The following is a 15,646-nucleotide window of genomic DNA, read 5'->3' as shown; positions in this document are numbered from 1 at the left end:
TCTCTCTGCAGAGCACAAGATGAAGGCTGTAGGTGACGGTATTTTTTTCAGGGATATTAGTTTTCATTTCCCTCTGGTGTGTGGGGAGTCAAACTTCCTGGGTAGAGGAGGTTACTGCTAATGGGTAATCTGCAGGGGTCTCCCTGTGGACAGTGAATGGATTTCTCACTTCATGGAGCCACTGGTGGCACTGCTGGTGCTTGCCCAAGAAGCTGGCGAAAAAGGGACACTTTTGTCAGACCGCACAGGTTTTGTGGCCAGGGACACAGCTCTGGGGAAGGGGGCCAGCCCCTCTGGTCACCGTGGCCTCAGCTGAGCCAGGGCCAGAACGGGGAGCTGAGGTGAGCAGGCCTCAGCACCGTGTGTTGTATGAGCTGGTGTGGGCATCCCGTCTGCCAAACCTAACCCCTGCTCCCCTCACACCCACAGTCTGCGAGTCCTGCCAGGAGTACTTTGTGGATGAGTGCCCCAACCACGGCCCCCCAGTGTTCGTCTCCGACACCCCGGTGCCTGTTGGCATCCCTGACCGGGCAGCGCTGACCATCCCGCCTGGCATGGAGGTGGTGAAAGAGCCCAGCGGGGAGAACGACGTGCGCTGTATGAACGAGGTGATCCCCAAAGGTCATATCTTCGGACCGTACGAGGGGCAGATCTCTAGCCAGGACAAGTCTGCAGGATTCTTCTCGTGGCTGGTAAGTGAGGTGTCTCCCTAACAAAGTGGCTTCCCGGTTGCACAGCTCAGGGCTGGGACTTGCGGGCACATGGAGCCAGAGCTTAGCCATCTTCCCCCTTTCCCAAAGCTCCTCTGCTGACCCATGCGGGCTACGGGCTGACATTGACTTGCCATAATGATTAGTGGCTTAAGGGCAGAGATAAGTGAAAGCAGATGAGGTGCCATGATGCATGAGTTCAGTTCACAGCTGCAGGAAGCAGAGCTTGCTTCTCCTCTCGCTCTTGCCATGTTCTTCCATCCCCACTCAGTCTCAAAGACGTCTCTGGTACCTCCTCTGCTCTGATCATCATTTGGAGGAGAGAGGAAAGATCATATTTAGAGACTGCAGAGCTCATTTTCGGGCCTTCAGCATCCCTCCCATCCAGCTTGAGCAGAGCAGGTGGCCCAAGGGGCCAGGAAAGAGGAGGTGCAGCTCTACCAGTCCATCAGGAACTGATCTACAAGCAGCCTCCAACACCAAAAAAACATTTTTTACCCTAGTACTAAAATCCTCTGTTAGCCTGTGAGGTAGAGGTATCACTAGATCAACAAATATTAATTATTGTTAAAAATAAGATGTGGGACTTGAATTCTAGGTAGGAAAAAAAGGAGAGCTTCTTGTATGAAATGCTGCTCGCACTCTTCTGTCTGAAATAAATGTGTGTCTCAGCTATGCCCTGAAAAGGAAGTTAATCTTTTGTATCTTGGGACTTAACCATTTTGTCCGCTGCATCCATAGTTCTGTGTTACAGATATTTGTACATAGGAAGAAGTCACCAGACTAGCTACAAGTTCAGAGTAGCCTTCACACAAATGCCCTGTGCAGCAGCCTGTAACTATGAAACTTAGATTCTAGCATAGTTAGTTTTATGTCCTGACCTGAGGCTGAAACTGAAACTGATTTGGAAGTCGAAGACTTCCTTCTGTCTGAACCAGCTAGTTCACATGTTTGCATCTCTTCTGTTCTGCAGATTGTTGACAAGAACAACCGCTATAAATCCATTGATGGGACAGATGAAACCAAAGCAAACTGGATGAGGTGAGTCCAGTTCTCTTCTACCTTCACTTTTGGGGCTTTGTGTTCCAGAGAGGCCATCAAACACTCCTTGTTTTGTGTGACAGAAAAACAAATCAGAACGACACAACCACTTCCATAAAGGGTTTGCTTGTGCTCTTCAGCATTTGCTGTGTTAAGAATTCTTCAGAGTCAATGACAGGAACTAAAACAAGGATGTGTGTAGAGCATGGCTATTTTCTGGAATGAGAACAAATGATAAAGACCAAGCCTATTTATCCACTCTTAGAAATGCCGACAGATCTCACTTCATTTTTTGTTTTCCTTACTTTATGTTCAAATATTTGCAAAATGCTTTGAATAAATCCCCAAGGTAGTATTTGTTCTGTTTGGTTTTTTTTGTCCTTTCCTAATTGACAGACATTGAAAGAGGTGTGTTTTTTTTTTTTCCCTTTCTGGACTTCACTTAAAACAGTTGTCTGTGGTGGCTGTCATTGGTAGTGTCAGCTCTGCTGTGTTACGAGAAACATGGAGTGAGTTGCTGCAGCTCCAAATGTAGACATGAACGTGCTTGTGCTCCCTCTGCCGGCCCAGGGACTCAAGAGAGCACATCCCAAATACCAGTTAGTGCTGAACCAGGAGTGTGGCAGGCTCTGGTTTGTTGACTGCAGCAGTAAGAGAAAATGTTTGAAAACAATACAGTGCTTCAAATATCTGTGTATGTAGGTCGCTCTTGCAGCCTCCTGAGGCAGAGGCAAAACACTGATGTGCCCTTGTGCATGTGGTGAGTCACTGGAACGGGACACTGCTGTGTACTGTGGCCTGTCCCACTTCGGACCAATCCTGCCTTCAGGGGTGAATTTTGGAAGCGGTTGTTGTCAGGAAGGCATTTTGTACAACAGTAAGTTAGCGTGGGAGTTAACTGGATCGTTGGCCTGGATGCCTGGGATTTTCGGTTGCCGGTCACTGCAAGAAGAGAGAGCATGAAGTACAGACGTGTAGATGTAAGACCAGTGTAGCTGATCAAAACCAGTAGCACAACTTCTTGCTCCATTTGAGTCCTTGCTAGGATAACAGCTGTTCTGATACTTACGTTCATTAAGTTCAGCAAATGATCTAATTTTTCTGTAAGAATTCCAGCCATTACAGTTGTTCACTACTATGTGAGAGAAACTGATAGTCCTGTGCTGAGACTGGAGTTGTTGCTTCCAAAAAAAGCAGTGGTATTGTGGACAGTTAGGTAGGAGGATGCATATCTTGAAGTAAAGAGTGTGAAGTTCAGAAATCAGTGAGACTTTTCTGCTTGGATTATATCACCTCTTTACGTGATCTGGACGACAGTGAAACTGGGGGAAAACGGTCTTGGAAAGCAAAAATCATATGATGAACTCTTCTTCCTTGTACCACCAACATGGATTTGATATCTGGATTTATATGGGCATTACTCATGATTCCAGCACCAAAGAATAGAATGTACTTGTTTAAACATGTATTTGCCATAGTTAAGTCTTAAGACAAGTGTGGTCTGGGCCATTTTGTACAGCCTTGAAAGGCAGAGAGGTTACAGTTTAATGAGAAGGGTAGGGACAGTAAAGGGGATATTTGCAGCTTCTGGGGAAGAGGACCTGTGCAGGCTATATTTACTGATCTTTCTGTTTTTACTCTTGAAAAATACTTGTAATATCAGTACTACTTGGAGTCTGACAGACAGTACAAGTGGAAATAGTGGTCCTCAAAAAGCGTTGCTTTTGTATGTTGCTGGCCTTCAAACAGAGATGCACTCAATATCCTGCACTAGGGTATTACCTGTCACGGAGATTACCCACAGAAATCATACTTCCAGGACGCTGTAGACAGCGCTCTTTTTGTTTTTCAGATGGTGCTCTTTGCCATCACTCACAGATGGAGTGCTTTGCAAAGCAGATCTACTCACCCTCTGGGTAGGTGGGTATGGCACGGGGAGGGCAGCTTGGGCTGACTCCTCTCTCTTCTTGTAGATCTGGCTATTGTTTTTGTTGTTTGACTACCACATCTGAGTCATTTTCATGTTCCCGCTGAGAACAATTTGTACACCACAGCACTTGCTGTTTTAACTTCAAGTCCCTGTTTACCCAGGGCAGCGGAAGGAAGGAAGGAGTACAAAGCATAGCAGATGACATGGCAATGACAATATCTTCTTGCCCTTTCCCTCTTTAGTCAGTCAAGATGCTCCTGATACTGCAAGCATCTTCCCCTAAGCTGGCCACTGGCACAATAACACACCCTTTATCTCCGTCTAGTGTAAAGTGCTGTTGTTTCCAATTCTTTATGAAACTCCATGGTTTTGAACTGCAGGGATGTGTGTAAACCTCTTCCTATGTTTTTTTGTTTGTTTGTTTCTGGGGACTCAGTGACCAAATACTGTGAATCACAGCAAACATGAAAAAAAATTGTTGCTTTCTCAGACGTAAATTCTTAGACTGTTGCTGCTGAGGTTAGGTCTTCTGAAGGCTTACACAGAACCAGCTGTTGTTCCTGTTTACTTCTGAGGAAATTCTGTTACTCAGTTGTTGGGGATCCTACTTAAAAAAAACGGATCTGACCAAAAATGGAAAGTCGTTCAGAAAGTCCAGGAAACGTGCCCCTGTGTGTCTATCACTTTGCTCAGACTGAGGTGCAGGATAGGAAGCACCTGCAAACTGGTGGTGCCTAAATGAACTGTTGGAGTGCAGTGCCTCATGTGGGGGGTCTCCAGGCTAATTTTGGCATATATATTCTCTGTCCATTCTTACATGGGACTATCTCAGTTCTCGGGTTTTTAGTACAGTTGAAATTCATCCTCTCCCTCAGCCCATATGAAAAGGCTAGTGCAAAATTCATTCATCTCTTTCTCCTTTGCCTTTTCCCTTCCCCTTCCAAAACATGATGACAGAGAGGCCATGGGGAGCAAGACTGTTTTATATCTTCCTTATAATGAAGATGTCTGCAAGTTGATCTTCGTTCAGTACTAGAGCTGGGAAGGGACCTCTGGAGGTCATACATTCCAGTGGCCTACTCAAAGCAGGACAAACCCGGATCAATAGATCTTTAAGCAATGAGCTGTTTTTTTGATTTTACAGGACCTCTTTCAAAATATATATATATATATATATATTATAACCATCGTTACTGTCACTATCCATGTGTTCAGGAGGAGTGAAAGCCACGAGCCTGTGCGCAAGTCGTTTTGCTGAGCTTCATATACTGCTCTCTGTTACCTTCTAGCAAGTGGCTGAAATGTTCTTATGTGTTACAGACAGAAAGTTATGCAGAGCAAATGGATCCTAAACTAAAGCACTGCAGGACTGCGATCACTGTAATTTTTTTCGCCAGGGCTCTGAAGCAACTATATGCTTGCTTCTTAGAGGCAAAGGCTTCTTAGAGGCTGAGAGTTGGTTGATGTCTTTGTAAGGGTGATCATTAAGTGCCCACTGTTCATGTAGTTTACAACTTCACTTTTGGTTTTAAAGAAACAGCTGTAAGGTCTTACGCTTTCAGATTGACTTGGGCTACAGAGCAGATTCAAAGCGTCACTGCTGTGCCTCCTCTGGAGCTTGTAAAACCCACACAGCATCCCCAGAGAGGTACTTGCAGCTTACAGTGACTGCTCCTACTGATAACCTGCGTGTTAGGGGAAGTGCATGAGCAGAAGATCTCTCTGACAGAAACTAGTAATATTGTCTCCATTTTTAGGAGGAGGAGGTTAATATGCCTGCTGGGAATCTAACATTAATTGAATTAAATGATTAAAACTGTCCAGAACTCATTACTCTTTATGTGGCGAGTTTGCTATTGCAATACTTATGTTGTCGTAAATAGTTTTGACCGAAGTCCTGCTGGAGCAGATAAGAGGAAACCCTGAAACCTGAATAGCTGGGTCTGCCAGACGTTGTGCTAAATGCACTTAATGGGATACCCTGTCTGGGAAGGGTAAAAAAGGGACTCTAATTCCTCGTCGGTGCAGTTGTGCTGGTGACAGCAGCCATAGGTTCAGCAGAGTAGAAAGAGCACAGATTTCCTGACCCCATCAGAGGCTCTGAGCAGCTCCTGAGAGAATTAGGTACTGCAAGTTCACCTGTACCAAGGGGCACTTAGCGAAATAGCGTTACTCCTTTTCACCAGAGCAGCTTGTCAGTGTAGGTTTGTTTCTACTGCAGGGAAGAGTTGATGGTTCTATGCAGTTGTGGGTACTCAAAGAAAGTACACATGAAGCCCAATTTTGCTGGATATGATAAAAATCAAATAGTAAACGTTCTCTTGCTCAGTGTTTCACATAGCCTTTTCCCCCTCTTCCAGCGTTCAGCTGGGAAAACTCCTTTTTCCTTTTAAGTTTTTTGTTGGTGGTGGTGTTTTGTGTTTTTTTTTTTTTCTGGAGATCAGTGTCTCAAGTGCTTTGCTGGCTCTCCATCATTTAATTACCATCTTCCCTAAACGCTCCTTCTGTCCCTGCATAAATGAAGCTTCACCAAAACAGTATCTCAAGGATTAATTTACAGTTGTCCCAGTGAAATATTTCTGTGCACTTAGCTCCTGGCTCTCCCCGTACATGTCTTGGGTCTGAGCAGCATTTCCCACTGGTGTTTCAGCTTCAACCAAGGTTAACAGCTTCTGACACTTTCCCTGATGGAAGGCAGCAGTGTCAGCAAGATTTGTTAACGGAAGTGTAACAGTGCTAAGAAGAAACTAGGATGATGGCTGACAAGAGTCACTTTACCTTTCTGTGAGTTTTTCTTAGTCTGAAGTCTACAAGCTCCTTTCACATGAGCGTACCCCAAGCCACCTCTCTTCTGCTGGGCCATGGCAGTGCTGAAAGGCCTGGGGTGCCAGCGGGGCCATCACCATTGTGGGACGAGTGAGGCCTTTGGCTCGTTCCAGCGTCTCAGAAAGTACTGTGGGGTGGCTGAAGTCTGGCTGTGAGAGATAGGACATCCAGCGTAGATTTTAGGATTAAATCTCATTTCTTGGAATAGGAGGGTCTGAGCTATCCCAGTGAGATTATTTTTCCCTAATATCACAATAATGCTAACAACAGCATCTTTGCTTTCATTTAGTTTGGGACCATGAACAGAAAATTTAGCATATGGGGAAGCCAGTATGTTTTCCCTCCCACGGTGTCACTTTAGAGCAATACTAAGGAAGGTTGTTAGGTGTCCTAACTATGAAGATGTTTTACTTCTGTGTTACATCTTGATATCCTTTTTAAACATTAGTTTTCTAGGTTTGTAGTAATGGTTTGGGGAATGATTTATATTAACACTGAAGTCTTTTACCTCGGATGTGTTGTGTTCTCAACAAACAGTCCATGCCGACGCAGATTTCTGAGAAATTCCTTTTAAAATACTTAGAATTATATCACAAGAATACTGAAAAAGTTGACCTCTCTCAAAAAAAAGCCCCCAACATACCTGCTTTTAACTGCTTGAAGAGAAGTAAAAGAAATCTTTTCTAAAGTGTATAACACTAGAGTAACCGTTTTGACCTTTTACTTCACTCTGTTGTAATTCAGATCAACACGTGCACTAAAATATCCCAATGGTTCTTCTCGTCCACGGCCACCTGATCCCTTCAGGTTCCCATCGCCCAGGCTGTGGATTATTCCTCTATCCACAATCCCACCCTGGTTACACATAGAATTGCACATTCACACAATCCATTTTCTCCTTCCCTAGGGTATAGATATACTCTTTTTTTTTTCCCCCCAGTAAAAAAACATATCAGGACTAATATTTTGCTTATTTTTTTTAAGTTTCCTTTGACTGTCGCTGAAAAAATGAATGCTTCTGACCCCCCCTTGGAGGCTCCACACAGAATTGCTCGTTCTCAGAATGGCTGCTGCTCCTCAGTGGGCTGAGGCTGCGTGTTGTTCTTTTGAAGCACCAGAGGCTAGGCACAGGATCCTGTCAGCAGCAGTGACAGCAAAGCCTAGCCAAGAAAAGCAAGTGGGTGGCCTCATTCCTTTTGAGAACAATAGGAAATGGCAACCATTTCTGGGTAAAACAAAAGCTTACTGTGAAGCAGACAGACGTTGGAGGCTCAGTACTGTGGTGCTGAAGAAGAGACTTTTCCTTAGGAAAAACAAATTACAGAAATTGCCCATGAATCTACTTAAAATCTCTCTCCCCTGAAAATAAAAATAAAAAATCCACTTTAGTGTAGCCTCTGCATGAGATTCTGTGAGTTTTAACAAAAAGGGTAGTGTAAAAGTTTCCATGGCATGTTCTGCCAGGCAGAACAATGAGATATGTTTCAGGCCTCTAAATTTCCTCAAGAACCTGTTTTTGAGCAATGTCACCTTAGAAACTAATTCATGAATATGATTGCAAGTCCTCGTGCTTTTTTTTTCTGTATACAAACTGCAGCAACTGATATGAGGCTGTACTGAAATTCTCCTATGTGAGCCAGGGCATCAGGCTAAGTGTAAAATTTGATTTTAACTGCTAATCTGAGAAGGCTCCTTCACACTGCTCTCGCTTGGTGTTTGTCTTTCGTTGTTGTTTTTTTTTTTTTAAGCTTGTAAATTGCCTCTTAAAAACAAAACGACTGCCTTTTCTTGGTGCGATTGAGGGAAAACTGAGAGGCTGATGAGGGCGGGGGGGAGCTGGATCCCACCAAACTCCTCTGCCCAGACGCAGCACTGGTCAAGTGGTTGGATACAGGGGGATACTTTGCGCTGATTTCCTTTTACCCAATTGTGCTTTGTGGGATGTTCAACCCAAGGAACATGGCTGAACGAAAGAGGAAGCCCAAGTTTTCCAAGGAAGAACTGGACATTCTGGTCACTGAGGTGACCCGAAATGAAGCCATGCTGTTTGGGAGGGAGACAATGCGTCTATCCCATGCTGACAGGGACAAGATCTGGGAAGACATAGCCAGGCAGATCACATCAGTCAGCCAGGTCCCCAGGTCTGTAAAAGACATTAAACACAGATGGGACGACATGAAGAGAAGGACCAAGGACAAACTGGCATTCATGCAGAGGTCCCTCTCTAGCCCCAGCAGCAAGGGGCGGCCCTCGGCCATCGTCCTGACCGCCCACGAGAGAGCCATCGAGTCAACGCTGCATTCATCACGCCAGATGCACGGCTTCCGGAGAGCGGATCTGGACGTGGTTGACAGCCCGTCAACAAGCTGTAAGTATCATTGCCTTAACACCTCTCTGTCTTATGCTTGCCTTTCTCAGTTTGACACTGGAGGAGCGTTGTGTGTTTTGTGAGGTGCTGGGTTGCCTGTCAAGCCAGGTCCTGCTGCAGTGTTTGGTTTCAAGGCAAGGCTCTGGTGATCATGGGGTGATGAGATGGATTGAGGGAAGATTGTTTCTGAGTTAAGATCATCTTCTTTATCTATTTATCTAGTACTTTTCCATTCTGTCTTCTAAGGGTAGACATTGGATTACGCTTTCTTAACAGGTCATAAGCCTGAACTAATCCTACAAGTGAGGGAACAGCAGTAGTTGAAGTGCAACTGCCTCCAGTCCGTGAAAGAGCATTTGTGAAGGATTAGGAGTTCTTCATCTTGCATGCACCCCAGTAAAACGGCAGAGCTGTCAAGCTGTGAGCCGTGTGCCTGTCACTAATGGATCGCTGCATGGTAACCATCTTCCTTCCAAGAGGGCTCTTGGGTGTAGCTCAGTGATCACTGCCATTTGTGGCATGAGGCCAGGCCACTAGTAATTTCTTACTAGTGGTCTGAAGGCTCAGTGCAAGTGCTATGAAAAAGGTAGATGATAATGGCTCCCTTCTCCACTCTTTTTTAAAAAACTACTGGCCCTGCTTTCTAAGTTAATCTTCCTGCATCACTACTCTCGGATACCTTCCAGTGCTGAACCACGAGCTGCTTTTTGCAAGTCTTTCCCCAGTTGCGTATATACGGTTTTCGTGTGTGGTGGTGGAAACTTCTTGGTCTGTGAGCTGTTAGAGATACACAGGAGAGAAAGAGGAGATAACTTCTTGGAAATAGGCCAACTAATACATCATGGATGGCACTGTCCTATCATGTTAGGTCTTATCTCATATCTGAAGTAACACTGTTAGTGGGAATGCAAGGACAAAAATCTTCCAAGTACTGATGAGGTGGGACTTGGTCATTCTTTGCATCTATCTTGGAAGCCAGTTGTGCTATTTCAGAGGTAAAATTAATACAGCTTGAGCAAGGAGATAGTGGACAGTTGCAACAACTGTAATATCATCTCTTCTTATACTTGGCATGCCTGTACCCATGAACTGGCACATCACTAGATATTTGTCAGACTAACAAGAACTTTCTGGTAGTGTTTTGCTTTGATTTTGTTTTTGCATCAAGTATGCTTGCCCGGTAAATATGAGGTCCTGTTGCTGCTGTGCCTGACTGCCTGTTCACCTTACTCAGTGGTGGCAAACCACATAGTGGCCTTGCAGTACAGACTTTGTGAGCAGCAAGTGCTACATCTGTGTCTTTCTTGATGAGGAGGATGTAAGAAATAACATGGGAGCAGGGGTCTGGCATGAGGAACCAAATGTGTCGGGTATTTTGAGGCTCAACCAAAGACCAGGCACCTTTGTCTCCCCAGAATACTGGAGTGTTCTAGCTAGTTGTGATTTTGCAAAAAGTGAGTCATTGCTATGGTCCGAAATTGGTTGATCTTCTGGTAATGAATAATGCTATGTAGAAGACACCATGGCAGCTTGGACTCCTCCTCAGTTGGCTGGGTTTGCCTGCTCTTCAGGCCTCTTGTGGCTAAGCTTGTCAGCCAGCTGCTAACATTGCAGCGTGTGCATGTTGAGTTACACGCCAGCATCTACAGGCTGCAGGGGTGGGGGGGAACTCTTTTTCCACATGCTTTGAGATACCTTGAAACAGAAGTCAGGGTTGTGAGGGTTTTCGCGTTAATAATTCATGCTTCCTTTTCTGTTTAAGCTGACGAAGATGAAGAGATGCCAGGCACTTCTCGGGAACACTGCTCCTCCTCGCTGAAGAGGGCCAGTGCAGGAGTCAGCCAGCTCTCTGGGCCCTCCTTCCTCCACACCTCTTCCTCGTCAGAGCACTCAGAAGCTATCAGCCAAAGGCAGGAATTGCACCGTCCATCACCACGCACCTCCTCGTCCTGCAGACCCCCACGCCCCCGCACAAGGAGCCCGCCCCTCTCCAGCTTCGATCGCCAGCTTCTTCATTCCCACTCGCAGCAAACAGAGCTGTTCAGGCAGTTCTGCCAGGAGCTGGTGGCTATTCACAGGGACATGGCAGAGAGCATGCACGTCATCGGTCAGAAGATGGCTGACCTCACCAGCCAGGTTGGCCGGATGTGCCAAACCCTATCAGAAATCCGTGATGGGGTCCAGGCTTTTCATAGGATACAGGGTCCTAGTGTCATGCAGGGGTCTCTTCTGCAAGCAGCTTGCACAAAACCAGCCCCTGAGCCCAGTGCAGAGTCTAATCAAACCCCCTCAAAACAGACTCCTCCTGCACGGACTACCAGGTCACGAAAGAGAAAACACCATTTTTAGTCTGCTTCATATAAAGAAGGGTGCCCTGTCCTGAGCTGCTGCATGCTCACATGGCCTCTACATGTGTATTAGTACTATGTGGGGAAGGTCAACAGCCACCCCCAACCCATCCATCCCCCAGCTAACATCTAACAAAGCACTGTGAATTATGGCAGCTGACTAGTAGTGCTGTCCCTCTGCAGTGGCAAAGAGGAATCTCAGACCTTATAGAGCTTGGGATGTAGGGCATCTTTCTATTCATAGAGATTAGGAGATTTCACTGTTTTCCCCATGCTTTAAACACTCTGTAAGCTAAGAGATACAGTAGGGAATCATTATCTTGATCTCTTTTTGTGCCTGTGAAACATTATTTACTGAGGCAGTGTCCTAGAGAGCTCCCTTGCAATCAACCCACAAATTTACCCTAATACTACCTTCCCATCATCTTCCTGTGAATTAGTGTATGCACTCTGCAGAGTGTTAACTAACAGATGCATCCTTACAGCTCTAAAGATTTATTGCTCATTATTTTTATCTTGTGTTCAGCAATAATGGGCAATTCAGGGCTTACTGTGACTGTTAGGCATAGGTTTGGGAAAGGTATATAAAAGCAGAGCATATGCAGGAAAGGGAAGAAAGCACAAAGATGAGAGAACTTTCTGCCATCAGAATGACAGGAGAAAAGATCTGAGCCCTGTGTGGCATTAGACTGCTGAGAAGGGCTGCTATTGCACGTGCCTGGATGCTGCAATACCACGTGCATTTATATCAAATAGTTTAATCTTTGTCTCCTCCAGTCTATCTGAAACCCTCACCTACCTTTCACAATTGCACTTAAAATACGGTTATTTCGTAATATGACAGCTCTTAAACAAAATTGTATCATATTATTTTCTTGCATGTTGTAATCTTTAGTTTTGAATCACCTCTGCCTCCTCAAAATGTGAGAGACTGCACAGAAACAAGGGAAGATACAGGGCCTGCTTCTGACCTCAAGAACAATTTGGTTTTGTGTCACTGTAACTCTGTCAACTTCAGTACAGTTACTTTGGACTTGCTCAGTATTACTTAGGGTGGAATATGTACTGTGTTCTCCTATCATGAAGAGTTTACAACCTCAAGTCCCAGCTGTATAGTTTTAAGTTCTTGAACATGTTGGTTTTATACTGCTTCCTTTTCCCTTAGAGATGCAAGAAAGAACTGTTTAAACATTTTAATTGCTTTAGTGCTGCATGAGGTTTCCATGTACAATCCCAATTCCTAAACTAGTCTTTAATAATGTCACCTTAGGTGGTGATAACACATGTGGCAGCTTTTTTACAGCATCTCTGTTTTCTGCTTGATTTGCACGTCCGCACCTACTGTGCTGCCCCCATCTCTGGATAAATCTGGACCATTATCGTGTCGTGCCTCAGCAGGGAAGAGGGCCCAGGTGTTATCCACACACAGTTAGCACACCACTGCTCTCTGGGGTGTTCTATTGTGGGGAAAGGTGGGTTGCTGAAAACTATTCAAGTTAACATGAATGCCCATCATCACGTAACGTGGGCTACAGGCTTAGCCAAAAAGCTGTATAAATTTCAGCAGGAATGGAACATAGGCAGCACAGAATAGCAGAAGGATGGCTCATTTTATGTCTTCTTGAAGGATCTTCTTCAATCTGTTGGCCTATCCTTTGAAAGAATAGTGCACTAGCTTCTCTGATGGGAAGGTGACTGTACGTCTCCCGTGTCAGGCATTCCTGATGTTCTTTTCCTTTTTCCTTCTTAATTGTTCTGTAATCCTAATTCGAGTAATTTATTTTTAGTGGTTTGGTAAAAGGCCCTTGCTCAAGAAAGTAGAGGTCTGGTAAAAACAAAGACCTCCTTTCTTCTGAGGAATGACCCACTTTGGTTTCATGCAAAGGAAGTTCCTCATAGTGCTGGCGCCAGACCAGGGCACTTACCTTCCTGTGAGGATGTCCTTCTACTTCTGTTGTACCGTTTGTGTTCTGCAAAAGTCACAGTCTCTCTTCAGTTGAAGGGAAGATTGGGGAAAATGGTGTAAGCGGATCTAATAATATGAATCACAGAGAAATGAAAAAAGGTGATAAGTTTTAAAGGCTTTCTGAGTCAATACAGTGCTGCTGCTATATATTAGAGGTAGTATTTTATATTTTTATAATAAATGGTCCCTGCTGATGTTCTCCCATGGATGTACTGATAGGATTAGTTCCTTCAATGTTGCCTGGGGGGATTCCATGCAGGAACCCTCAGGTCAGCATAGGAGGAGGCTCCCGCCAGTGCTGAGCGCTAGAGGGAGTTAGGGGTGCTGTTGGCATCATCGCTGCCAACAGTTTGCCTGCACAGACGCCTTGAGAGAGAGAGAGAACCTGTTGTCCTTGCGCAGGAATTGCAACCTTCGTAGAACTCCCCAGAGGCTGGGCTCTGGTCTGGAGAAGGGGCCTTGTACTATGGACTGACTGAGTTCTCCCCCAGTTTCCTCTGTGGACTATTACAGATTGGCCCAGCTCTGGGGACCTGTTGCCTGCCCTGTGTAGACCCCTTGGTGGAATGGCTTTTCTGTACTGGCTCGCAAAGGATACTTCCTCCTGCAGACAGCATGTTAACTGGCTGTTGAAGTAAGTGCCCGTGTTAAAGCAAACTGCTGTGCTCAGCCCCACTGTCTCCATGTCTTGTCCGTGCTGAAAAATCCTCTCTCTCAAAGTATTTTTGTTAAGATTACAATAAATATATAACACTTTTAACACACCTGCTGTTGAGTCATTTGTTTCTCTCTTCAAATTTCTGCCTGAACATGTTACACGTTGCTCCAGACCGTACCCGTCACAGATGCTGAGTCTCCTCAGGAGTGCTCAGCATCAGAGAGCTGGGGCGGTGGTTGAGTGGTGGCACCCCATGGTGCCTGCCTTGGCTGCTAGCAGCTCTCCTGCTGCACCTTCCGCCACAGTGCTGCGCCCCACCTTGACTTTGGAAAGACCCGTGGCCTTTTCCTGGTGGTACTCTGTGATGACAGGCTGTCAGCAGAGCATCGCTGGGGCTGGCCAAAGGATGAGCAGTGGAGGGGTCAGCAGGGAGGGGAAAGCATGGGGCAAATCCTTGGGAGAGGAGCAGAAGCCTGAGCCACTGGCTGCAAGGTCTCCCTTGTACCCCACCATCTCTCCCAGCTGCTCCCATTGCCTTGCTGCTAAGGCTGGGGAGGAAGAGGCCCTGGCTGCCAAAAAATACTTTGACGTTTTTTTAAGTGTGCTCAGTGGACTATCCCAAAACGTGACCATTTGGCTTCCTAAAAGGGCCATGGCTCAGAAAAAAAGGATTATGAGGATAGTCATTGCTGGGGCAGGTGTCCCTGTGGAGCTGTGCTTCTGCCAGCTATGAGGTTGATCCGAGCCCCCACAGCAGCAAGTAGAGCTCGTAGATGCTCTCCTTCGGTGCCAGGACTGTCTCAGCGGCTGGTCCTGAGCAGCCTGGGCAGAGTCTGTTGGCCTCAAGCCTCGCCGGGAGCCTGGTCCATCCCAGGGCCCAAGTGGATGGGAGGTCTGTCCCTCAGGGCAGATGAAGTGTCCTGCTTGGAGCTCCAGATGGCTGGGCCTGCCCCAGCAGTGGTCCCATCCCTGCTCTTCCTCCAGGGATCACAGTCCCACAGGAAACCCGCTGTGACAGCAGTGCCATTTTTGTCCCAGGTGTCTGAACAAAGGCTGTTTGTTGCCTTAGTACCAGTTGCGTGTTGGGCACAGGCTCTCCTCAGGCAGCCTGTGTGGCCCTGCCTCGCTGAGCAGACTGGGGGTTTTGGAGTGGCTCAAACCATGGTGCGCAGCAGCACTGGGCATCTTAGTCCAACAGCTGGAATTTGAGTTTTATGCAATCCTTCCTAACCTGTGTAATTTGTGCCTTTGGGGCTGCTGGAGTCAGGGCTGGGCAGCGTTGGTTGGAAAGCATTTTGTCTTTGTGGATGATCTCATCCGCATTCACGTTACCTCAGGAAATTATCGCGGATACAACCTTTCTCTCTCACAACATAAACCAGCTCCGAGCTGCCAGCAGCGATGAAGAAACGTGTTAATGGCCGGATTATTCCACAACTGTCTGCTAAAGGCTTCCTTAATCTCTCCTAGTGAAATCTCCAGTGCCAGTCGCTGCTGGCCAGCAGCGCTGACAGACTCTCGGAGGCAGAACCTTGGAGGAGCTCAGGGGCAGGAGGAGAGCCAGCAGGAAAAGCACACTAACTCTTAATAAAATACTTCATAAGAGAAGTGAGGAGTGGTTACCCAGTCTCTCCCCTCCCTGTACAAAGTGATGTGTTAGAGAATTTTCTAACCCTCATTGCTGGGAGACGTGGGGTGGACCTGCCTTGCTAGCCACTGCCCTGTGAAGCCCTCAGTACCACTGGTGGTGGGGATTTGGGTCCTGCATTAAGGAGCTATGAGCTGCAGGTTCTCTCCTT

General features: G+C 46.2%; 1 protein-coding gene across 3 annotated transcripts in view; it reads left to right on the top strand.

The window, feature by feature from the left end:
• Nucleotides 1-15,646, top strand: part of PRDM11 (PR/SET domain 11) — a 40,642-nt gene that overhangs the window by 16,188 nt on the left and 8,808 nt on the right. For 2 of the 3 annotated variants that reach the window (XM_050711308.1, XM_050711307.1), the window contains exons 4-7: nt 430-692; nt 1,684-1,751; nt 8,463-8,875; nt 10,638-13,947. In XM_050711308.1, coding sequence (XP_050567265.1) covers nt 430-692; nt 1,684-1,751; nt 8,463-8,875; nt 10,638-11,224 — 1,331 coding nt within the window. In that variant the 3' untranslated portion in view covers nt 11,225-13,947. Of the gene's footprint in view, nt 1-429; nt 693-1,683; nt 1,752-8,462; nt 8,876-10,637; nt 13,948-15,646 lie in introns of those variants that run through there. The other variant, XM_035550392.1, reaches the window with a different exon arrangement.

Source organism: Cygnus atratus, chromosome 5 (assembly GCF_013377495.2).
Source record: "Cygnus atratus isolate AKBS03 ecotype Queensland, Australia chromosome 5, CAtr_DNAZoo_HiC_assembly, whole genome shotgun sequence".
Taxonomy (NCBI): domain Eukaryota; kingdom Metazoa; phylum Chordata; class Aves; order Anseriformes; family Anatidae; genus Cygnus; species Cygnus atratus.
Note: the sequence above shows the minus strand (reverse complement) of the source record. Positions and strands in the feature narration are given on the sequence as shown.